Below are 24,574 nucleotides of genomic sequence, written 5' to 3' on the forward strand. Positions count from 1 at the left end.
ATTATTTTTAATAACTGTTTAACAGACAAGACGAGCAGAAATTTCACCAAATGATCAGGAAAGTGCATCATCGCCTCAGATATAGCACAAATTAGTGCGTTTAATTCAAATAAAAAAACCATTGCTGTACAAGAAGAGGAGCAGCACTTTTTTTTGGTGATCCCTGAAATTATTAGCATCTGTTGTCATTCATATTTCCACCAGGAAGTAAAAAAAACTTGTTTTTACTGGAAAGTTGAATATCATTACTGCACTTCTATAAAAGTGTCATCTTAAATTAGCAGCAGAGACCCAGACAGTGCAGCATTCTAGCCCCGCCAGCATCTGTTTACCCTGTATGCTAATGATGAGCAATGTTGAAACAGGGATGTTCTCTGTGTTGACTGCAAACGACGCTGGAAACAACTTTAAATTACTTTGGATTTGTTATTATTTTTTATGCTCGTTCATAGTTCCTTTGATGAGAAGGTCACGCTGAGATCCGAGATCTGAGATCTGTTCTGGAAAATTCTCACAGAGGAGACGAAACACAACAAACAAAATCGGCAGCTATGAAGAATTTGGATCTTAAAACTTAAAAACATCTTAAACAGAAAAATATCCCCTATAAATATGAATGACTTGTTGTGTACCACTAATTTTGTGTACCTTACACGACTGTCATAAGTTACTACACACAGTAAGATGAGGGTTCCTGAAACAGACGATCAGATGCCGAATTAAGTGCGTCAACTATTACCTCGGGAGAATTTGGTGCAGAATTAGAGAGCCGTGCGTCACTTTTGACTAAATTTTGACACATAAAATATTACATCATCTGCAAAAGATACCTCAATCCCATGCGCGGCGTTCAAAGTGAAGCATATCTATGAGCCGCTCACCTGTAGAATCAAACAGGGGGCAGCATGTCACTGCTAACTGTAGCATCTCTTAGCTCAGCTGGCCTCCTCCACCTTTGCTCCTTTGGATATTTGTCGTGTGTCGCTTGATTTACGGCTACACTGCTATCTTTAACGCCCAGCATGAAGTGATTTTGCTTTAATCAGATAGAAAAGTTTGTGAGATTTATGAGAGGAAATAAGGAGAAAGAGTGAGGGGTTAACATGCGTTAAAGAGAATCGGCCGTAGCGCACGCCTGCACCTCTACGCTATTTGTTCTTCCATGTTTTAAATGGGACAAAAGAGGAGGAGCGTGATGGAGAGGAGAGGAGAGGAGATTGTGCATCATCAGGCACCTCCTCAGGAGGCCTGAGCTGTCAGTCAGTCGTCCCTTGAGGTACAGACAATGTCACAAGGAGGGATGGGGCGAAAAGTCAACACATTAATACAAATAAAAGTACCTCTAATATTATGTATCGTGTGGGGCTAAACCTTTAGAAGTACATCATGCATCCAGCAGGTATGTTTTGCAGTGTTGCAGAGACCTGGAGTCCATGTAGGGCACAGCATTTGAAAATACACCTTTTACTTTATTCTAGTAAATTCCTGTGACGTCATAGTGTTCTCACTATGACGTCACAGTAATGAATCAAGAAGTAGCCAACAGATATCCTGTAAATTGTGTCAAACGTTATCTAAATGTGATTGGGATGTGTTTTATGGGATATAGTTGTAATAGTTTGAATGATTTAATCGAGGAAATTAATCGAATTACTCTACATAAATAAAATGTATTAAATTGAATCCAACAGTATTGCTAAATCTTGTGGAATACTATTTACTGAAAACTTTATTGTTCCCGTGGGGGGGGGGATTTATTAATGCAGCATTGCCGAAACTAACTAAGAATCAATTCCTGATAATAATCGTTTTTCTAATAACGAATCTGTTTCGAACCGCGTAAACTAAAAGTCAATAAACGAAGGCGTGAACATTTTCCGGAAAAAGCCGAAGCCATATTTGAACGGGGTCCACGCTTGGACGGACTGGGTATCAGGAAGCTGCCCGCCCGGAGTCGGTGCTTGTGCGAGGCGAGCTGGCGGCGAACGCACCGACACATCTCCGCGACGGCTTCCCCCGAACGTCCTGAATGAACGCAGGAATTGTCGCCATTCTGCTGTTCCGACCGTTCGAGTCTTATCCGGGTGAGTTCAACTTGTTCCCCGCGTCTTGAAGGCTGTAACTCGGGGGGGGGGGGGGAACAGCCGAGGCTAGTCGGGCGAGCTGCGGTTCGATACAAAGGGGGTTGCCGGGCTGCAGCAGCCGGGAGGCCCGCCGACCAGCCTCGGCTATTTTCTCCCTTGTTTCCTCATTTCTCCTCCATTTCGCCCAGAAATGAAACCTTGATGATTTTATTTTTATTTTTCCTTCTTTGTTTTATTTTTATTTTGAACCGTCAGCGGTCACCACGAACGTTCAGCTCCTTGAGTGCCCGAATACCGACGAGCCTGGCCGTAAAGAAACATGGTTGCTCCGCGGAGTCTCCTAACGCTGCACGCCGGGCAGCGGTGCAGTCCGCGCCGCTAGAGGCTCACGGGGACAGCCGGGGCTGCAGCAAGGAAAACGTCGACGGGGTGGGGGGTGTAAATACCGAAATGCTTGCCGTTATTGTTGCCACGGCCGGTAAAACTTTATTTTTCACGCTCGATGTGTCAAACAAAGTTGGCGTGAATGCGATGCCGCTTCAAGCGGAGCGTCTTCTGCCGATTTATCTCCCGGTTTCCTGTCGCTTTATCGCAATTTTAGATCCGGTTCTGCACCCGATATCCACCGGGGGCGGTAAAAGTTGGGCAAACCTTGCATTTACCGAGCAGGCTCACTAAGGGGCTCCGGGCACAGCGGGTCGTCGTCCCGGGTTTACGGACGTCATTCACCGGGCGGTGTCACGGTTCTCCGCGGGTACCGGCGGATACGTTTTGCGGGTTATTTCTCATGAGTTGTTATATTTCATCACGCAAGAGAGCAAAAAAAACAAAAACATTAGTCAATCCAAAATTTTAATTCATTGTTAGATATAAAGCCCTGTCGGGCCAACCCCCGACAGGGGATGCTTTTCCCCACTGCTGTAAGTCGAGTTGCAATGTCAGAATTAAAACACTTTATATAAAAACTGCATTTTCTGTTCATTTGTGTTGTCTTTGACTAAAATTTTAATAATTTTGATCCGAACCGTTTAAGTGTTTTTCACAACACTGCACATCAAAGTTCTAATCACCTTTCTTCTCGGTTATTGAACTCCAGCGTCCCCGGCTAATCGTGACGTTGTAATTTTTTTTGCAGCAGGGTGCGTGCACAGTGAGTAACGTCTAGCGTGGCATTAAAAGCGAAAGCCACGAGGACCGTTGAGGGTAAACGCGATGATTTGACACACTTAAGTCAAAGTAACTACATTAGAGAGGACACGTTTGTTCTAAAGCACAGCGGCGTGCTCCGTAATGGATGAACCGGCAGTTCCTACTCTTACAATATCTCACCAGCAAAGCCTTCAGGGGACTAAAGGGGCTTATTTTAACGCAGTAATTTACTAATTTGCGCAGGCATGTAATCCTAAATCTTTCTCTTGGACCTTCCATGTGCATTAAATATAACGGCTGCTGTCAGATTTATGTTTCAGGGAAACCAAGGCTGGATTACAAATTAGGCAAATTGGGCAACTTCTACAGGGCCGCAGGTATTTGGGGGGGGGGGGGGATTTATGAAAGTTCCAGCTAGTAGCAGTTATTTTTGAGTCATTTGATCAATTGCACATGTGTTCTTGTAGTTGCAGAGACACACCCGTGGCAGAGTGTCACTGTTTTGTTCAAAATGGACAGAAACGATCACCAGCTCCGGTTTGAAGTAAACCTTTAACTCCCAGTTCGTTATCCCATGTCTGCTCTAATTTGGGTTTTCAGTTTCGTTGGATGGATTGGTTTGTGATTGATGGTTCTCAATGAGCTGACAGTCTAATTATCTCCGCGGTGTAACTCTCCCTTTCACCCTTCTCTGCTTTCTTCCCAGATTGAGCGATGTGATTGTGACCAGAGGCAGCCGCTACACCAATGGTGGAGGGACCTCACCTTCATTCACTAGAATGTACTTAATGAATGTGACTCCTGTCGCAGCCACGCACACAGAATGGAGAACGTGTGGTCCGCACAGGAGCTATAGCATTGCAAACTTCTGCAATGACTCTGACCCCGAGTTGTCCACCGGTGGCACGCCTATCTCAGACAAGGTCCAGATGATCATAGAGAGCCTCAGGAGCTCCCAGTCCTCAATCGAGATGGGCGACGAGATGGAGGGAAATTCGCTGTCGGGACAAGAAGGTCATCCCCAAGCCTGCAAGATTGCAGTGAGTTCTTGTGCGGGAGCCAAGTCCAAGACTAAAGGTCCGGCTGAAACCCAACGGACAGATGTTTCCTGCCCAAACGGCAAAAGCAGTGACTCCGACAGCGATGACTCCGTGGACAGAGGGATTGAAGAGGCAATACTGGAATACCTCAAGGAAAAGGTTGACCACAAACGCAAAGCAGAACCGTGCTTCTCCTTCCTACAATCATCCAAAATCTCGAGGAAAAGCCCATCCGCGTCCGAGGTGGCTTCCAAACAGAGTTCTGATAGCGATACCAGCGACCAGTTTCCAAAGGCTATCCCTATCTCTATCAAAAAAATCCCCCCGAACAAGGAGTCCCTCGATGACAACACGGTTAAGAAATTGGATTCAAATAAAATGTCGTCGTCCAAGGGTTTAGTCTTTTCGAAAGAGCAGACGAAAAGCTCCTCAAAACCAGTCGGCCTTTTCAACAAAGTAAAGTCGCCGCTCGCAGTTAAGGTGGAGGACACCTCAAACGATTCCAGCAGTGACGACGGTATCGAGGAGGCCATCCAGAGATACCAGCTCGAGCAAAAGGTGCAGCAGAGCAAAAGGGAAGTCGGCAATCCGTTGGAAGACGAGTCCGATTCCACCAGCGATGACGGGATTGAAGAAGCTATCCGTTGCTACCAGCGCGAGCAGCTGAAGGAGAAGAGCGTCCTCAAACCGTTCTCGCAAAAGCAGAAGCCCTTTAGTAGACCTTTAATGCCCGCCGTTGGGAACGCCAGCGTGGGAATCTCAAAGAAGCACCGACTAAGAAAGAAAAAGAGCAGAACGGAGAAAGAAGGGAAATCTGTTCAGTCTCCTCCTCCGTCTATTTTCATACCCAAGAATCCATTTTTAGACGGCTCCATTAGTAGAGGAAATGGATTTGATTTGTTCAAAGGTGACAATCCTGCGCCTCCCGTGCCAAAGGCGAATACAACGGCAGAGCTCATGTGTGCCGAGGCAATACTGGACATTTCAAAAGCCGTCATGCCGGAGGCCTTCCATCATAGCGTCAACCTCGGCAGCGGCTCCTCCGCAGGGGCTTCCTCGCTTCCCGGGAACCATCCAGCCGAAGAAAGCGACGCCAGCTCCATCGACAGTGAAGACGGGATTGAGCAAGAAATCAGGAATTTTCTCGAGCGGAAGGCTCAAATGCACAAAGAGCCGCCGAGATCCGCTGCAAGCCAGAAGCCCGGGAGTGAAGCCAGCTCGGAGAAGGTGAACACGGAACAAGTTTCAAACCAAAAGAAACCCGGAAGATTGTCCTTGATGCAGAGGAGAAAACAGAGAGAAGAAAACTGCAGCCTTTCCAACATTCCGAGGATAGGAAACGTGAAAGAAACAGTCCATTTATCGGAAGCGCCGTCTTCCCGTAGACGGCAAACGTACCCAACAGCTGGATTACCCCGTATCGAGCAAAGCGGAGACAAAAGCAGCTCGCTTGACAGCGATGAGGATTTAGACACTGCTATAAAAGACCTGCTCCAAACGAAAAAGAAGTCCAAGAGAAAAACCAGAGACTTGAAGAAGAAATCAAGAAAGCACTTCAAGGATGAAGAGCGGATGTTGGAAAATGCTCCGCAAGTCAAAAAGTTCAAGCCCACTCCTGACCTTAAGCGGAGTCTTCTGAAAAAAGTACAGAAAGGTAAGGACGACTCGAAAGACAAGTCTGGATCGAATAAGACTCAAACTAATGCGAGTGAAGTGCAGGAAGTCGATCCAAGGAAATCGAAGGCAGCCGAGAGTCCAGCCTTGTTGCTGCACGAGGAGGACAGCAGTTCGGTGGACAGCGACGACAGCATTGAACAGGAGATCAGGAGGTTCCTGGCTGAGAAGGCCAAAGGTTCCACTGCAGAGAAAGAGAAAGACGGGAACGTATCCAGGAATGGCACCGCCGCACTTCCCACCCCGTTGCGAGTTGAAGACATTAAGCAGGAAAATCAGCTGGCTGAAATTCCCAGAAAAAGCATCGCTCCCTTCTCCGGACAATCTCTTCCAACGCCGCGGAGTTTGCTGCCGGTCATCTCTTCTGTCTGGTCACAATCGGCGCTGACCACCGTCCAGTCCGGAAGCGCTGGTGTTCTGGAGCCGGCAGACGGGGCGGGGGCCGCTAGGACGGATCAAGGGAGGCCCGGTGTGGGGAGGGGCGGCGTTCAGGATGCGGCCACGCAGGTGGAGAGAGTTCGGCCGGTTTTCAGTCCTAGCATCTCTCATTCCCGCTCGGAGTCGATCAAATGGCGCCAGAGCCTCGGACTCCCCGTTACCGACACGAGGACTCCCGGTCGAAATCCGTTCCACGTCACCTCGTCTAAAATCACGGAGAACGCATCAGCAACGCCGACATTTCCAAGCGCGGCCATCGCCCCAAAATCAGAGACTCCGTTTACAGTTTGGTCCGCCGCAAGGAGCAGCAGAGCACCTCCTCTCCCGAGCTCCCCGGAAGCGAAGGCCACATTCAGATCTCCGGTTTCTAATCCCTTATCCGCTGCCAGGCAGCGTCCCAGGACGTCCTTCACGCAGAGCCACTCGCCCTGCTGCCGGTCGGAAGGAGAGCGAGAGAGTACGGTGCACATCCGCAAGGACAAGAGCGTGTTTGTCGCGCTGGAATCCCATCGGACCAATCACGTCCAGGTTCAAAGTGGCGACTGGAACCGGGGAAAGGAGAAAGCGGACTCGCCGAGGGAAATAAAACGAGAAGTCGAGGGCCTGGAGATAGACGGGAAACGAGCACTTCTAGAAAGAACAGATGAAGAATTTATCGATGAGGCAGAATGTGAGTCAGGCAGCAGGAGAAATCCCGAGAAGCCGCAGGGCCTTTCCACGTTGTAAGTATTTCCTTTGGCCACTATGTTCCCATAATCCAGTTTTAAGTGTGTTCCTTTCTGGATTGTGCCCTGCTAATAAACAGTGTAGATGATAATTAAGATCATTCAAACTAGAGGGAATGATTGTCATTCTGATATTCGCGATATTACCCTTAATATCGTTCACATTTTATGTAATTAAAGTCAAAAGTGACCAAGAAAAATTAGTATTTAAGGTTTAAGTTAAAATCTTTAGAATTCAGTTGAAGCTTTTTAACACACCAGTAGGATGACATAAAGTAGTCAGAATTTTTTTTACGTTTTACCAAAACGGATCAAATTCAACCAAAGAGTTGAGTTCTTATATCCCAGATTAAGAGATTAATCAGATGATCGACAGTTCTGTAATGTAAAAATATCTGAATAGCAGTTATTGGGGAATTCTCCTAAAAAATATTTTTCAATTTCAAAACCAGCATAATGTTGAAACGCACACAATTCACCGTGGCGTTCGTTGTTACCCGAGATGCAACCACGTCAGCAATTTACTGCGGTCATTGCATTTGCTTCCTCATCCTCACCTTTTTGTGCCGCTACCATCGCGCTGCAGCCGATTCAGATCCGGGAGCTCATAATTAAATCTAAAGGTGACCGTACCTTTTCTAACTTTTGCACATGAAGCGAGAGCGAGAGCCACGGTGCGATTTTGAAGCCAATTATACCCTCAATCATGAGAGAATTCCAAACGTCATGGGGTACGGGAACAGTCTTGTATCCTTTTATTATTACAATTATTAAACATGTTTTTCACACACAGTGCGCTTTATTCGTCCATGGTTTAAAGTCGAAAGCTACTTTTACAGACTCAGACTTATTTCCTCTCCGACTGACGTGTTCCAGGTTCTTCAGAAGCGTCATGGTAATAACTCTTCTCCATTTAGTTTCGACAATGTCGTGTTCATTTCTTTGTCATGTTTAGGTTTTGTTCAATTTGATATGTGGGGGCAAAAAAAAGAAGTATATTTATTTTTGTTTATGAAAAAAAAGGGACTGAACATGCTGTGCATTTCCAGGTTTTGTAAATATTTTGTAAGAAGTGTTTCCTTTTTCTTTTGCTCTTTCAGAAAAAAAACAACTTTTCTGTGTCATTTAAGTTTGTCTGTGTAATAAAGAGTGGAATCTGAGCAACAACCGGTCTTCCTCGTTAATGTCTAATCCTCATATCGGCACGCTTAACGGAGAATATAACACCTAGAATGAACTGGTCTGATGTGTGTCCTGCTCTGCCTTGCCCAGGTCTTTGTCCAGTGCTATTGACCCTGGCATCGACATCAGACCTTGCATAGCTCTTACTACAAAGGAGAGAAGCATGATGTTCAGCAGGAAATGCACTAAGGTACAATTATGTAGAAGCAACACTCCGGTGCATTTGTTACAGAATCGTTTCCTTAAAATGAATGTTAATTTCGAGTTCCATGTTAGCTGATCTCCGGTGAGAATGAAATGTGTATCACGCGTTGCTTGCAGGGCTTACCTTTTCTAAGTAGGCTTCCTGCGCAACACATCAAAAGGAAACTGTTTTTTCTCGGGAACAGGTACGTGATTGAACCAGAAAGGAACTGTGCCCAACATGATTCATCACACAATTATTTAGTTCATTTTTTAAAGACAGTTAATCTTGGATGATTTTCATCTTTTTCAGGACAAATAAAGTGCCGGGCCACCATAACATAATAGAATAACAAAAAAAAAACCTAATAAGTCTGCATTTGAAACATGCAAGTTGGGATGTTTGAACAATTCTATTGATTCTCAAATGTTTAAGGTTTGCTTTTTGATTATTTTTGACTTGTTTTTATTTAAGTTCATGAAGACACAGTTTTGTAATGAAGGTTCTAGAAGAAAGTTCTCCAAAATACCCACAAATAAATAAAAGTTTACATTGATTTAAATAAACAGTTTTTTGTGGTATTGGACCAAAGAAGTAAATCCCAGGAATATTCTGTCACTATATTTAATTCGAGTTTACTGCAGTTCCTGCTCTTCAAAGGTAACTTCCTGGTCAGATGACGTCACTCGTTGACAGCTTCAAACGTGTTGTTTTTATATCAATGTTCGTTAACGTTGCGGTGTTTCTCAATAAAGTTTTCGTTTTAAAGCATTGTGAGTACACTATTGTGGTCTATAAGGGGAAAGTGTCACGACACAGCTTTACGGTGTTCAGCGCTAACAAATTTCACGACAGAAGACAGCTTTACGGCATTCAGCGCTAGCAAGAGCGCAGCTGCAGTAAAGGCTGACCTTCCGGTAGGAATGGCTACGCGGACTCTCACGAAAGGTAAACTTATTTGTGGTTGTGCTGCAGAGTATTGTAATGTTTTGTGGCGTTTTATGGGTGTCCAGGAATGTTATTTTGTTTGTGTATCTTCATTTCTGTCAGGTGAACCAACGACGTGGCTAACAGCTAACATCGGTAGCTAGGTGGTTAGCTAAGCTACTCTTCCGACGTTTGTGTCTTTATTTTTAGGCCTTTTGGGGCTTCGACAGTCACGGACGCTTTTTGTTGGACAATCCTGCGGTGGGCTTCATTTCTCCACCGCGGCCTCCGTAGAAGTATCGCCTCCCCAAGCCGACAGCATCTCAGGTGAGCACACATCGCCAAGTCTTACAGCCTCCATTTGAGGGTGACGTCTAGTCGGTGTCCATTGCTTGTTTCTATCAGAGATGAAAAGGTTTTGTGTTTTTGTTTTTTTCAATCATGCAGAAGAAGTCTTGAAGAAGCCGGATTTTTTTCATCTGTCAGAGTTGTTCTCTTTGAAAGACCTGTTCAATGCCAGAGTGCATCTCGGGCACAAAAAGGGATGCAGACACAGGTTGGTGCTTCATACTGTCAATCTGTACCTGGTAGTTAGATAATGTGTGAATTATGTCATTTACAGGTGAAATTTGTCATTATTATTCAGCAATTCAGAGGAAAGCACGGTGAAGTAATGATTTTGTTGAGTCTGGTCATGAAACGAAGGATTCTTTGTTTTTGACTGTCCTGCTGAGCCTTGATTTTCAGTCAGACGGATAAAAAAGTAACTTTCGTTTTAATTTTAAGGTGTTTTGTATTATTTGTTGATTTGCTACCACTGGAATTCAAAGCCCTTCTCACAGCTTGTTCTGGATTTCTATGCGTGACCTCTGGATAATCAATAATCGGTTTAACGTCCGATCCGCTGTGCTTCTGTTCCCGTTAGGTTCATGGAGCCCTACCTCTACGGCTGCCGTTTGGACCAAGATATAATCGACCTCGACCAAACGATGGAGCATCTTCAGCTCGCCCTGAACGTCACCGCCCACGTGGCGTACCGCGGCGGCGTCATACTCTTCATCTCCCGCCGCCGCCAGTTCGGCCACCTGGTGGAGGCCACTGCTAAGAGCTGCGGGGAGTACGCGCACACGCGCTACTGGCAGGGCGGCATTCTCACCAACGCCAATATCCAGTACGGGCCGGACGTCCGGTTGCCGGACCTCATCGTCTTCCTGTCGACTCTCAACAACGTGTTTCAGCAGCACGTGGCCATCAGAGACGCAGCCAAGCTGGCCATTCCCACCGTGGGCGTGGTGGACTCCAACTGCAACCCCAACCTCATCACGTACCCCATCCCTGGGAACGATGACACCCCGGCGGCCGTGGAGCTGTACTGCGACTTGTTCAAGGCGACGATCATCCGGGCCAAAGACAAAAGGAAACAGTTGGAGCTGGTTCACCGCCCGTCGACGCCCTCCGCCAAACGCTCTTGACGTGATGTTTGATGAAATAAGAGACATTAAAAACGCATAAATACAAAAGCCGTCTGTTGCTGCCTTGTTTCTTTATGGAATAAATGTTTGAGACTGACCTAAATGCAGATTGTGTTAAAAGTAACGCACGTTACTGCGTAGTTCCCTGATTCATAGAATGTTGAGATTATTCTTACGAATCCGCTACACATCGGGGTGGTCCGAGTCTCACGTCTGGTGATCTGCGATGTTTAAGATTCAGTACAGAAAGACACCTACTGGTGAACCTCTGGATCCAGAATCAGAACACTTTATTAATCCCAAAGGGAAAGTCCTGTTTTTTTTTTCCTTTCTCGGATTCAGACAGATGTAAGATTTGACGAGTCCTGTCAAACGTTCCCACCAAATATTTTTCCTGAATAATCAACGTTCTGGATGGATGGCCAAAATTCCTTTATCTAATTATGCATTATATAATGCTAACATGCATCTTATTTGAATTTTTTTTCTAAAATTTTTAACGCCATTGTAATTAAAGATTTTGTTTCTTAGTGATCAGGACGCATGAGCGACATTTATATCGGCGGAATAAAAAAACAAAAACATCGCAGCGCGTCTTCCCCTTTAAAGACGCGCACCGATGAGCGCTGCGTAACGGAGGCTGGTCGCTCATCGCGTCATCCGCCACCTAAATTTACGGTGTGACGATCTTTGTCTCGTTCAGCCCGCTGAGCCAAAACAGCGGCGTCCTTCACGTTAACCGGATTTTCCGTTATTGGCCTCTCGCTCGTCTTTAATCCCGGATCGGAGCGGAGATTATCCGGCCCTATATGGAGCTGGACCCTGAAGGACGCGCTCGGTCATGCACGACGCCCGGTGCGGGTCGGTCGTAACGATGTGATCCTGCTCTCGTTGTCCGCCGCCTCCCCGACACAGAGCCGCTCATGATGTCCAGGACTTTGCGCAGACTGGCTCATTTGGCGCTGTTCTGCCCTCTGTCCAAAGGTCTGCAGGTACGCGCGCAGCATGACGTCACGGCTGTTCTTTGTTGCCTGCGCGTTATCCTCCTGTTTGTCCTTGCGTGGAAATTTGGGTCCATTTCATCTGAAATTGAAAGAATTGTCCTGTGACTGTTTTATTGCTTCATCGCTTTGTCACTTAACTTCAGGGATTACAGCCGTAATCCTCCTCCTCATGAACTGGCATGACCTCCAGACGTCATCCTTGGCATTCCTGACTCATTAATCTGCACCATCTGATTGCTTGTCACGCATGTCTTCCCCCCCCCCCCCCCCCCCTCCTGAAGAGTCGTCTCCCAGCCATCAAGGTGAAGTACCTCCTCCTGGCGTGGCTGGGCGTCCTGGTCGCCAGCTGGGTCGTCTACATGCAGTACGCCTCTTATTCTGAGCTCTGCCGTGGGCACGTCTGTCACGTGGTCATCGTAAGTGTAGCCGCCGAAGGGCGATCGCTGTCTGCGAGGAATATCTGGAAAAATCAGACCTTAAATCTGGAAGTGTGAATGTTTGGGTGGGCATCCTGTCAAGATCTACAATAAAAAAAAATATTTATCTTGGTGCCATGACCCTAAATCCAATGTAGGCCCCTTTGAATTTTGCAGGTGTGATTCTTTAACTCCTCCTCCTAGAGGTTTGATCCAATCAGCTCTTTGTATGATCTGAATAATTGAAATACCCAGAAGAAGAAATAAAAAACATTAATACGGCATACATTTTGGATTTTTATAAGCATCATTGGAGACATTTGGAGGACCTGCACCTTTTTATCAAATTAAATATAATGTATTTCCTGTTTCCTTCTGCAGTGTGATCACTACAGGAGAGGCATCATATCAGGCTCATCCTGCAAGGCGTTGTGCGATCAGAGGACCCTAACCCTGCAGCGCTGCTTCTCCACCTCCTCCACACATCAGGTAAAGTACAGAACGCACAGCGACCACACGCATTCGAGCACATTCTCTCACCGCTGATCCCACGCTCCAGGTGTACAGCGGACTCTGGAAGGAGAAGCCTGTCGTGATCAAGTGCGGCATCGAGGATCCGGTGAGGAGCGATGGGGCTCCAGACCCGCTGCTGAGGCAGGAGATGAGCTTGTTTGACAAACCGAGCCGCGGCACGTCTATGGATGAATTTAAAGAGATGCTACACGGTTTCCTCAAGGTCACCTGACCCCAGATGAATGTGCATTTTTTTTTATTTATTCCATATTTACAACATAATGACTCTGCCTTCCGGACAGGTTAACCTCGGTGAGCAGCCGTCTTTGAGCACCTTGGTGGAGCGGGTCGTAACCCTGGCTGACGTCAACCAGGATGGGAAAGTGTCTCTCGCAGAGGCCAAGTCCATTTGGGCTCTGCTCCAGATCAACGAATTCCTCCTGATGGTGGCGCTGCAGGAAAAAGAGCACACCCCAAAGCTGCTGGGCTTCTGCGGAGACTTGTACGTGACGGAACGCGTGGGCCACAGCTCCCTCTACAGGCTGGAGGTGCCTCGTTACCTGCAGGCCGTGGTCCCAGAGACACTGACCTCCGGCCTGAACCGCTGGCTCGCCCCGGCCTGGCCGCGCCGGGCTCGCATCACCATCGGCCTGCTGGAGTTCGTGGAAGAGGTTTTCCACGGGTCGTACGGTAGCTTCCTAATATGCGACGCCAGTCCTCGCCACGTGGGCTACAACGCAAAGTACGACTGCAAGATGGCCAACCTGCGCAGCGTGGCGTCCGAGGCGGCCGTGCGAGGGTTTCTGAAGGGGCGGCGATGCGAAACGAACGCCGACTGCACTTACGGCCGGGACTGCACGGCCACCTGCGATCGGCTGGCGAAGCGGTGCAACGCCGAGGTCGTGCAGCCCAATCTCGCAAAGGTGTGCGTGCTGCTGCAGGACTTCCTGCTTTTCGGGGCCCCCTCTGACCTCCGGGGGGACCTGGAGAAGCAGCTACGCACCTGCGTGACGCTGAGCGGTCTGGCGAGCCAGATGGAGGTGCACCATTCCCTCGTGCTCAACAACCTCAAGACGTTACTGTGGAAGAAGATTTCGAACACTCAGTACTCTTAAACACGGGTTGAGCTATTCCGGGTTCATTTGCCTGTTGGTACCAATGAATTCTACTTTGACTGTGAATAACAGGAAACTGTGAAATAACGGCTGTACGGTATGAAACAGCAGATTTATTCTCATAAAGCCTCATCAAAGCCCCACGGTGGTTTTCATTTTGAAGATGGAAGTATACTTTCTTATATAGGATGACACTGCAGATTTTCTTGAACACAGGAAGGTGACGGTACATTTCATTCCATATAAATACATCAGTGTAGTATCCTGCTGCTGGCTGCAAACTACTAATAAAGAAAGGCTTGCACTATTCAAAAAAAACATCTTAATGCAACATCTTCACCTACATTTAATACACACACAATCCCTGATAGTCATTCTGTAACTATAATGGAATTCCCCCCCCCCCCCCCATTTTTTAAGGGCCAAAGGCTAAACCATCTTAAAGTAATATTTTATTTAGTAAATGTATATTTGTTTCTTACTTTCTTTAAGTTGTGTGATCAATCTTTATTATTATACTATTATTATACGTTATTGCAGTTAACTCGATGAAAATAATTAATAGATAGATAAATAGATACTGTGCATCCACGTTGATGATGCTAGCTTCACGTCACATCGGTTATTTACACTTTTCATACGACCGCCACACTTTATTTCGTTTCTAATGAAGAAACGCGTTCGCTAAACACACGCTCCACCAATAATAATTATATATTTCATTTAAACACAACAAACCCGACGTGAAAGCATGTTTTTCCCACATTAAGTTCGTGTGCGGGTAAATTAGAGCTGCTAAACGCGTTTGAAAGGGAAGAGTTACGACCGACCGCAAAGGCATCACCAGCTTAACCAGAATGATGGAGGATCGGTGGAGGATCGGTGGGGACGGGCTGGTCGCTGACTTCTGCTGCCTCTGATGAGTTACATCTTTCGGGCACAGAGAGCCGAAGACGCCGCTGAGTCCGACAGCCGGCGGGAACACCCAGAGAAGGAAGCAGCGGCGGCCGCAAAGTGCGTTCTGTCATGAGTTGAACAGTCTGCTCCACTTACCGGTATGTTATGCTAAGTTAGCGTTAGCTAAACGAAGTTTGACAGGCTAGCGTACAGCTGCTACTAGCTACTAGCAGCTATGCTATGTTTGGGTCAGAGCCGCTAGCATTTTAAAGCTGCTGCTAGCTAGAATGACAGTAAACAGCTGCCCCGTCGGCGTTAGCTAACTTAGCCTCAGTTCTTTAGCCGGTTTTGTAGCTCGTTAACGTTCCGGGCTGCCGGTGTATCTCCACGCTCTGCGCCCTTTTTCAGATAAAAACATGCATTTTTCTCGCCCAGTTAAAATTCTAAATTAGCAATGCTTATTACAACGTTATTACAGGATAGCCTTAGCTCGTCGGCGTCGGATTATCGCACCCTGCCCGGCGGCGTCGCTTTTAGCCTTTCGCGTAATGAGTGATTATTATGTACAAGTTAAGGTTGAACTCGAGCAAATGGAATCATTAGTCGAGGATGCGGAGCGGCTTCCAGCGGCTCCCCCCGCGGCCTCCGTGTCACCGGATCCCCGCAGCATCAGCGGACCGGCTGGCGGGGACGCGTCCAGCGGTAAAAGTCGCGTTAAACCGGGGGAGGATGACAAGAACTCGTCGGACACGAACGGGAATTATGCAAACGTCGATCCGTCTGAAAGCAGCCGGGAAGCCCGTCCGGAGGACGGATCCAAGCCGAGGAAGAGGAGGCCGGTGACGGTGGACACCGCGAAAGCCAAAACCTCCCTGGAGGCGCTGAAGTTAAGCATCAAGCAGTTAAAGTGGAAAGAGGTGAGTTTATTCTGGTTCACTCTGCACAGATTAAACACAATAAATAAAGATGTTGGATTCTATTAACCCGCTGATCACTCTAAGACTTTTGTTCTTTATTTATTTCAAGTGTTTTCTAATTATTTGTTCCCCCCTCAAACACAATAAAACGAATCAAGCTGTGTTTTCTGAACTTAAAAGCTCTGTTTTTTATTTGTGGCCCAACTTATTATAATCAATTCTAAACGATCTAAATGAGTTGATTCCAACGTGTGATTGTTGCTAATCATCTGAATATAACAGCGATGAATAAGTTCATCCATTAAGGACTCTCTTAGCATTAATATTTAATGTGCGGGCTGGAATATTAATTAGTTTCAGCTTTCCTGGCAGCGCTTTATTTATTTATTATTACCTCGCAGCTGTTTTTATTCCAGTATAACTTCTGACGCTTCGTAAATCACCAGACGATGGAGAATGAGGTGGACAGGATGACGCATGCGTTCTTCATCTTTGCATTATTTGTTTTAATCAAACGTCTAGAAGAGACCAGGAACAGGTTAAAGGCTCTATTTGACTCCGGTGACCTCACAGTGACCTTTAAACCCTCCGGGTCCGCTCTGTCCTCGCCGTGGACCTCCAACAGAGTCACAGCGCTACAGATCCGGGGCCGACGCCTCGGAGGGGGGGCTGAAACTCCAGCCGCCTTCGTGTCGGGACGTAAACCTGAGCCTTGCATCGTTGGGTCTATCGTCGCTTTAAAGCTTCTTCGTGTGTTCTACGCGGTGAAACGTGGATTCTGCAGCATTTCAAATTGTGCGCTATTGATAAAGAGCGTGAGTCGGATTTCCCAGCGCTCCGAATCCTTCCGTAGTACGACTATCCCGTCACATCAGGAGATTATCCCCGGGCTCGCGGAGAGGAAGGACGCCTTCCAAACATCCCAACTTCTCTCTGTTCACGTTCTTTCTCTTTTCTTCTCTCCAGTTTCCTCTGGGAAGACGGGCGGCCTGCGATATTTACTGGCACGGCGTTTCCTTCCATGACAATGAAAACATCGTCTCAGGACAGGTGAACAAATTCCCAGGTGTGTCCCCGCGCCCTCTTTAGTGTTTGCGCCCTATGCGGACATCGCTGTTCTACCTGTGGGCGGGGTCTCGGTACTTATGAGAACTAATTATTCTGGAATCACAAACAGGGATTTAGTTAAGGCCTCGCTGATCCTCGCTGATCCTCGCTGCTGCGATGCTAACCTTTTCATGCTACGGCCACAATCCCGCCGGGAAAGACTCAGGAAGAAATAAATCCCATTGAATTGCATCCCCTGGAAACACTACGGATCCTCCTTTAAGTTCCTTTCCCAAAGCGAGCTCCTGGCAGGACATTATTTCCAGTATATCTTTATTGATCTGTGATTTATCGCTCATCCCTGAGGCAGTTTGTCCTTCGCAGGAATGATGGAAATGCTGCGGAAGATCAACATGAGTCGGGCGGTGCGGACGATGCAGGAGCTGTTCCCCGAAGACTTCGACTTCTATCCCCGGTCGTGGATCCTTCCCGAGGAATACCAGCAGTTTACCGCACAGGTGGAGTCCCGGAAGGCTTTTTTATGTTTTTTGTCCGCAGATCTCTAGAATAAAGAATTTGATTCAGTCATTTCTTTAATAAACAGGCGCCTCTTCTAAAATGGATTCAGTCGATTTAGATTTTAAGCTGAAACTGATCTGGAAGTGATTTTGTCTCTAAGCAGAGTTTATTCTCTGCATGAATGATTTTCCACGTCACGATGAGATGAGAACGATCAAGTCAAGGTCCTTTTCTTTCCGCCCCTCTTCGGTTCTTCCTGAATAAACTCCAGTTGTGCTGGATGATATTCTCATTCTTATCCTGCTGAGCTTTTTATGATCGGCGCGTTTTATGAACTGAGGATGAGCGGAATCAACAAATATGATCTTTAGTTGGCTGTAATATCAGAGCGACGCTTCGGCTTCACTCGCCGCTGCAGACGGTCGGAAGTCGAGCGGAAAAAAAATCATATCCAGCAACAAGAGGAAACATCCAGCAGGGGGCGCTAGGACATCGGTTCATGCCAGGGTTCGGTGCAGACGAATCAAATCTCAGGCTTTAGTTCCAACGGACTCTGCCAGTAGAACTCTCGCTCGTCCTCACTCCCGCGTTGTCCCGTAGATCCGATCGGCGAAGGACGACGGCGCCTTGGCGACCCCCACCTTCATCGTGAAGCCGGACGGGGGCTCGCAGGGGGAAGGCATCTACCTCATCCGAGACCCGAGCGAGCTGAAGCTCACGGCGGGCTCGCAGGTCAAGCAGGCCGTGGTCCAGGAGTACATCCAGAAGCCGCTGCTCGTCGACAAGCTCAAGTTCGACATCCGCCTCTACGTGCTGATCAGGTCCCTGGAGCCGCTGGAGATCTACATCGCCAGGGAGGGCCTGACGCGCTTCTGCACCGAGCCCTATCAGGTACGCCGGCGCCGCTTTGGAACCCCGCGTGCTCCACGCACACGCTAAAGGCCCGCTGTGATCACGCAGGAACCGAGCCAGAAGAACCTGAGCCACGTCTTCATGCACCTGACGAATTACTCCCTGAACGTCCACAGCGGCAACTTCGTGCACTCCGACAGCCAGTGCACGGGAAGCAAGCGCACGCTCTCCAGCGTGCTGCACAGGCTGGCCGCCAAGGGCGTCGACGTCAAGAAGGTGTGGTCCGACATCATCGCGCTCGTCATCAAGACCGTCGTCGCCATTGTGCCCGAGCTGAAGGTGCACCATCACGCCGACGTGCCGCCTGGCAAACCGGGACCCACCTGCTTCCAGGTGGGCGTCGTCCGGCGTTTCCGGCGTTCCGGTTTGCGAGTGCCCCCTCCTCACGGATGCGTCTCCGTCTCAGGTCGTCGGGTTCGACATCCTCCTGATGAAGAACCTGAAGCCCGTTCTCCTCGAGGTTAACTCCAACCCCAGCATGAGGATCGAACACGAGCAGGAGGTGAAGAAGGATCGTCGGATCGGTTCGACGTCTTTACATTCGATGTTTTAATCCGGCGTCGATGTTTGTTCCAGGTCGCACCGGGGGTTTTTGAATACGTTCCCAGTCCGGTTGACAAAGAGGTGAAAGTGGGCGTGATCAGGGACACCCTCCGCCTTATGGACCCGGGCCACAGGAAGCCTTCCCTGTAAACACACACACACACACACACAGTCTGAAGATGGGTCTGTGCGTTCATTCTCTCTGCCGGTCTTCAGAAGCACGATATCTCACTCTGACCGTACCGCAGCGGCTCCAGTAAGCCTGTTAAATGGAGAAATTAAATCCAGCCGCTCGTGTACCAGCCTCTCCGTCCGACGGGCTCCGTGTGGCGCCGGCTCATAAATCTCCGCCATTAGAGTTTGTGTTTTGTTCCCATTCTCGGCCCGTTTTTCTTCCATGACAAGAGGATTTATTGTTTTTATTCCATCGCCGCCTCCATTCTTCACCCCTTCCCTCCCTTTGTTCTTCTCCGGAGAGCGTCCTCGATATCAGAGACTTGATCGGGTGTCCTCTGGGGGGAGAAAACCCACTTAAATGCCATCGTCATCGTCGGTAGCACACTTCCATACATTTAATGCTCCGTCCTCTGTTTTCATCCACACCTCGACTTCGGCTCCAGCGCGACACGTTTAAATTCTCCTCCCGCTGAATGATTTCCACCCAAGTTCTTTCAGAGAGAACAAAGAAGTTCAGTCGTCTTTAATACGGAGAGGAGAATTTAACTCCTAGCAGGTAGTGCTTCAGGACTTCAGATGGTAACTGTAGTCTTTGAGGCAATCCATGCTGGGATTAGATAATCTGTGCTTCGTCATTCATTTCGTTCCTCTCCTGGTTGAAAAAGAGAGAAACCCTGCAGTTGTGACGCTTCCGAAGCCAAGCCGTTTGTTCAACACATTTCTGAGTTGCTTTTTAAAGTATAAAAGGATTGAATATGAAATCCAACGGCTCTGTTCCGTTTCAAAGTGGTGGTGTCGATTAGATTTCTGTTCCCTTTACAAAAAACGTTAGAATTCATTAAGAAACGATCCGTGGCGGCGAAAACAAAACCTTCCCTGCCGCCGCTGCTGAAGGCTCAGCACCGTTTTCACTGCACAGACGGTCGACAGCAAGTAAAAGCACTCGTCTCGTGGTCGCCGACAGCCGTTCAGTAGTGGGATGGATGAGATTCAGTCGATCAGAGCGCCGCCGGTTGAGACCAAAGTCACCCCCAGTATGAGTTTAACTTCTCAAGATGAAGTGAGAAAGAGACGAGAGCTGTCCAGGCGTGCAATAAAAAGGGACGCCCAGGCAAAGGAACGCGTTTGTGTTTAATGGAGACGGAATGAGAGCTTAAATTACAGAGGAAAGTAAATATGACATGCTGGAAGAAGAGGCGGCTGGGGAGTCGTGACGAAGAGGCGCGTTCTTCTGTCACCCGGTTTATCGATCCGTGAATGACGTCTCAGCGGGGACAGAAGGGACGCCGCCGCGAAACCTTCGTCTGAGACATCGTCCTGCTTTTGGTTCTCCTGGTTGTGTAAATGGAAACAAAGTGACGGAAACACCACTCGCTAAAACGCACGATCCTCTCTCTGCGGTTCAAGTTCCCAAAAGCAGGAGTTTCCCACAGAGGCGGAGACGCAGGCCGGGATCCCGGACGACGGCGCTCTGCCGTCGCTCTGCCTGAAGCAGGTCTACCCGAAGTACGCCAAGCAGTTCAAGTACCTCCGGCTGGTGGAGCGAATCGCAGCGCTGTTCATTCGCTTCCTGGGGGTCAAGGGCAGCATGCGTCTGGGCCCCACGGCGTTCCGGACCTTCATCAGGTACGAGGAACGTTTGAAAGGTTCAAAAATAAAAGACCGTTCAGGATATAAAGCGGTCTGTTCAGACGCTGCTGTTTTTTTGTGAAAGTGATTCCTGAAACAGAATCTCCCATTTCAGGACCTGCAAACTGAGCAGCAGTAATTTCACCATGGCGTCGGTGGACATCCTCTACATAGACATCACCCGCCGCTGGTCCGGGTCCGGAGCGACGGCCGACTCCAGAGAAGCCGGTAATAAACGCAAAACAACGTGCTAGAATCGGGTTGTCGAGGACGGACAGCCAATAGCGTGCTCCGAGATATTAGCGTGTCGCTCTCTGTCAGATTCCCGTAATTGAAATGAGCTGAGCTCACAACGCGACGGCGGAGATGGACCCCGACATGAATTATTCAGACGTTGCAGCTTGCGAGGAATGTTTGCGAGGCGATTCGGACGGATGGAGATCACATGCGCCGGGCGGAGGGGGGGCTGAATTTAGAACGAGCTCATGTGTTATTCACGGAGGCGGCAGCCGGGGTCTGGATTTTATTTCTGGGCGTGAGGATTGAAGGATTTGTTGGGATCCCGGAAGAGGAATAATCCGCGTTCCTTCTTTAATTTAATTTTGGGATTATCGGCTCCTTCGATCCGGGTTTCTTTCACCTGTTGCCTCAGCTGTGATGCGTCTTCTCTTTTTTGCTCCCCAGGTATGGGACTGCAAGCCTTCATGGACGCCTTTTTCTACCTGGCGGCTCGCAGGTTCAAATCCCTCGCTCTGAGGGAGCAGGTGGCGTTCCTCCTGGAACTGTGCGAGGCTCAGCTGGATTCGCAGTCGAGCGTCGAAGACAGACGCTCCGTGAGCTGCAGCCGGGTGGCGCCGCCGCGAGCCAACAGGACTCAGACGTTAGGCCCCGCCCACCCTCAGCCCAGCTCGCCGTCTCCTCTGCGGAGGGCGGCCAGCCAGGACTACCGGCTGCACCAGAGGCTCAAGCCTCGCGCACTCAAGGCCAATGTGGAGAACTGACGAAGAGGAGCGCCGACCAGTTGCCCGACTCCCAAACGCCACTGTCAACCGCGCAGGAGCTGATGGGAGCTGAGATGAGCTCATGGTGGGGGTGGAAATGGAATGACCGAGATAAGGAGGTTGGGACATTACTTCCTGCCCTCCTGATGTGATCTTATATGAACAGCGGAAGGAGGAGGAGGAGGAGGAGGAGGAGGATTGCTTCACCAACACATCCCGTCTTTTCAGGGATAACGACGCTCCCGTTTTACGTTCCGTACATTTACAAATGAATAAATACGTGATGGAGCATTTATTTTGTTTAATTGTGTTCTTGAATTTGCACAGCGGCTATTTGAACTATTATATTTGCACAAAGATGAATGTGTGGCCGTTCTGCTCGTGTACTGTTCTTTATTTCCTCACTCCAGCACCAGGGATCAATTATAGCTCCTCTCTTTCGGCTCTTCAGCCGCTCCAGTCGTTTGTAAACAGGAAGTGCACGCGTTTGCTTTGTAGTCACGCAACTGCGTTTGGGACTGAATTAAAATTTCACAAAGTTGTATTTAAGCAGAAAACTATTTACGTTTATTTTATTATTCACATGGCTTCCTCGTTGAAACATACCAACTAACCGAACATTGAAGTTTGATTTGTGCATATATATATTTTTTTAAATGAGGTGAAATTACTTTTGTATATGTACAACAACGTTTTTGAAACGCTTGATGTCGGCAGCTGTTCCACAAAATGAGAGATTTTGCTGCTGAAGGAATAAAATATTTACTATCTAATGACATGAAGGAGATTTTGGGATGAGTGACAGTGTAACTACTATTAATGAAATAAATTCATTGCAAAAAAAACAAACTTTGATATTTAGTGTTTTATTCTCTAAATATTTAAATATGTATGAGCAAAACATGCAGCAGCTAAAATCCACTGTGCCATTATTTTCCTGCGTGATTTCCCCCGTGGCCTCATTACGGGGCGCCGTTTGTCACAACATTAGGGGACGATGTGTCGCATAAGAGCAGCGGCGTTGGCAGTTTATTCTGTTTACATCTCTGAGCTTCAAATAGATTTTTCATTTTTTGTGTGCGTTTTAAAACCTTAGATTTTCTACGCCCATCTGTTACATTTTCCTCCACTCATTCATGCTTCAATTTATTTCAAAATATCTCGACTTGGCTTTGACATCTGAGCCGTCAGCCAAATCAAGCGCTTCTGGTCCTTGACGTCACCTTCAGCGCTATTCCAGCCGTGACCCCGATAAAACTCTCCCTGCGTGGAATATTAAAGCGCCGCTATGAAACATTTACTTTCCATATAACATGAAAAGCGTAAAGTTTTACTGCTTCATTTTTTAAAAACATAAACCAAGATGAATAAACTGAACTGTTTAGTTTGTTACGTCTACTTAAAAACACCCCTTCCTTTTTTTTCCCCGTTGAGACCATCTCAGGTTTTTCCTACCCGCTGTGGCGAATAACAATCATGCTGTATGTAGGTCAGGTTCACAGCGCGGTAGAGAGCTGAAACCCATCTGTCACATCCCTCCATCATCCTCCAGTCCTCCTCTGGACCCTGAACGCCAGCATATGCTCTCCTCCGTGGCTCGTCCTCCATCCAGGTCTGATGGAGGATTGAATAACACGTTTAGTGTAGTAAAAAAAAAAAAAACATCACGGAACAGCAGTGAGATTTTAAAATAGCTAAATAAAACTTTAATAGGTCTAGTTGCAAATGTACATAAATTGCACAGCCACATTTTCTCAACACAAATTCCTCTGTACATTATTGTTTTGTCACTGTCGTCAAATGAAGTGGAATCCAGCAATACTTTATACTTTAAACATACTTACAAAAGTATTTTCTACAAGATAATAGAAAACATACAACATCTGTTATATTTCTAGCTTTATATTGATTGATCTTTTTGGTGAAGTGGGGTGGGGTGGGGGGGGGGGAATGGATGGATCAATAAACAGATAACTGAAGTCAAATTAGACAAACTTGATTAAGTATTTTATTGATGAGGTCTACACGATAACTTGATATCGCTTTAGCATTTTACTTTACCGTTTAAAGTGAGACTGTGCTAGCCTTTGCAGACTCTCAATGATCATTGCTAATCGTTGTTTTAGCCGAACTGAAACGAAAGTTTAATTAAAGAATATTTCTGATGACTGATGAAGAGGAACGCTCTAAATCTCTTGAAAACCTTTTGCAAATGCTGATTTACTCGACGTGTCCCGAAAATCCCTTTGTTTGGTTTTTAACGTGGCGTAATTTTTCAGCACTGAAAAGCGACGCTGCGCTAAAAGAACAAGCTAATTATAAACAGCGACCGGAAAGTGCTCAGAGCTAAACCGATGAGAAAACAGGATTGTGCTTGTGAATCTCATCCAGACCGGCCTGAAACCAACGAGTCCAAACTCCTACTTAATCTGTTTTGGCTACTGATATTACACCCTAAATACAAAAACAATAGCTTTAACAGGGAGAACACTGACAAAGGTTAATTTAATTGGACAGCTCGACCCAATGAGGATAGATTACCGACTGAGCTATTCTGTATTTACAATATCCATAATGATACAGCAGATTTTGAGCACAACAAACATTTACAAAAAGCTCTGTTAGCATCCGGTAAAAATAGCGCGAGCATTTAATGTACACTTTCGCAGGCCTTCCAGCCTCTCCATACACTCATCATGTATTCACTGTATACGTCTGCAGCGAGCCATTCATCAATACCGTCCAATCGGCAAGAAAAGGGGTGGGGGGGGGGGGTGACGCTAGAATAGCCTCTGGTGTGAACGCACAGTCTGTTACAGGTGAGAAAAAAAAAATACAAAACACTCGACAGGGTTGCGATGATGACGGTGGGGGGGGGTTAGCATCTTCACATTGAAGATGAAGAATGGATGGAAGAAGGTGGAGGAGAGGAAGAAAAGATGGGAGGATGAGGAACTACTGATGAAGTCACAGTTTGGTGCGGTGAAATTAAACTCGACCGACGAGCGA

The 24,574-nt window shown here is 47.4% G+C and overlaps 4 protein-coding genes across 4 annotated transcripts; all 4 read left to right on the forward strand.

Moving 5' to 3' along the window:
- The first annotated feature begins 4,012 nt into the window (after nt 1-4,012).
- Nucleotides 4,013-8,882, forward strand: ppp1r26 (protein phosphatase 1, regulatory subunit 26). Its single transcript, XM_068753148.1, is given in 4 exon segments — nt 4,013-7,107; nt 8,383-8,482; nt 8,614-8,681; nt 8,789-8,882. Coding segments are annotated over 4 exon segments (3,357 nt in total).
- Nucleotides 8,883-9,360: 478 nt separating this feature from the next.
- On the forward strand, nt 9,361-10,920 carry mrps2 (mitochondrial ribosomal protein S2). Its single transcript, XM_068752745.1, has 4 exons — nt 9,361-9,424; nt 9,614-9,730; nt 9,851-9,959; nt 10,329-10,920. The coding sequence occupies exons 1-4, from the start codon at nt 9,400-9,402 to the stop codon at nt 10,873-10,875; spliced, it is 798 nt and encodes a 265-aa protein (XP_068608846.1). The 5' UTR covers nt 9,361-9,399; the 3' UTR covers nt 10,876-10,920.
- An 878-nt stretch (nt 10,921-11,798) lies between these two features.
- On the forward strand, nt 11,799-14,060 carry dipk1b (divergent protein kinase domain 1B). The gene is made up of 5 exons (XM_068752744.1): nt 11,799-11,867; nt 12,161-12,295; nt 12,677-12,784; nt 12,855-13,031; nt 13,111-14,060. The coding sequence occupies exons 1-5, from the start codon at nt 11,799-11,801 to the stop codon at nt 13,921-13,923; spliced, it is 1,302 nt and encodes a 433-aa protein (XP_068608845.1). The 3' UTR covers nt 13,924-14,060.
- Nucleotides 14,061-15,368: 1,308 nt separating this feature from the next.
- On the forward strand, nt 15,369-22,384 carry ttll11 (tubulin tyrosine ligase-like family, member 11). The gene is made up of 10 exons (XM_068753000.1): nt 15,369-15,737; nt 16,704-16,803; nt 17,169-17,302; nt 17,904-18,194; nt 18,264-18,548; nt 18,622-18,717; nt 18,792-18,904; nt 20,343-20,561; nt 20,680-20,792; nt 21,249-22,384. The coding sequence occupies exons 1-10, from the start codon at nt 15,369-15,371 to the stop codon at nt 21,563-21,565; spliced, it is 2,037 nt and encodes a 678-aa protein (XP_068609101.1). The 3' UTR covers nt 21,566-22,384.
- The last annotated feature ends 2,190 nt before the right edge of the window (nt 22,385-24,574 follow it).

The sequence above is a fragment of the Brachionichthys hirsutus genome, chromosome 19 (assembly GCF_040956055.1).
Source record: "Brachionichthys hirsutus isolate HB-005 chromosome 19, CSIRO-AGI_Bhir_v1, whole genome shotgun sequence".
In the NCBI taxonomy this organism is placed as follows: Eukaryota; Metazoa; Chordata; class Actinopteri; order Lophiiformes; family Brachionichthyidae; genus Brachionichthys; species Brachionichthys hirsutus.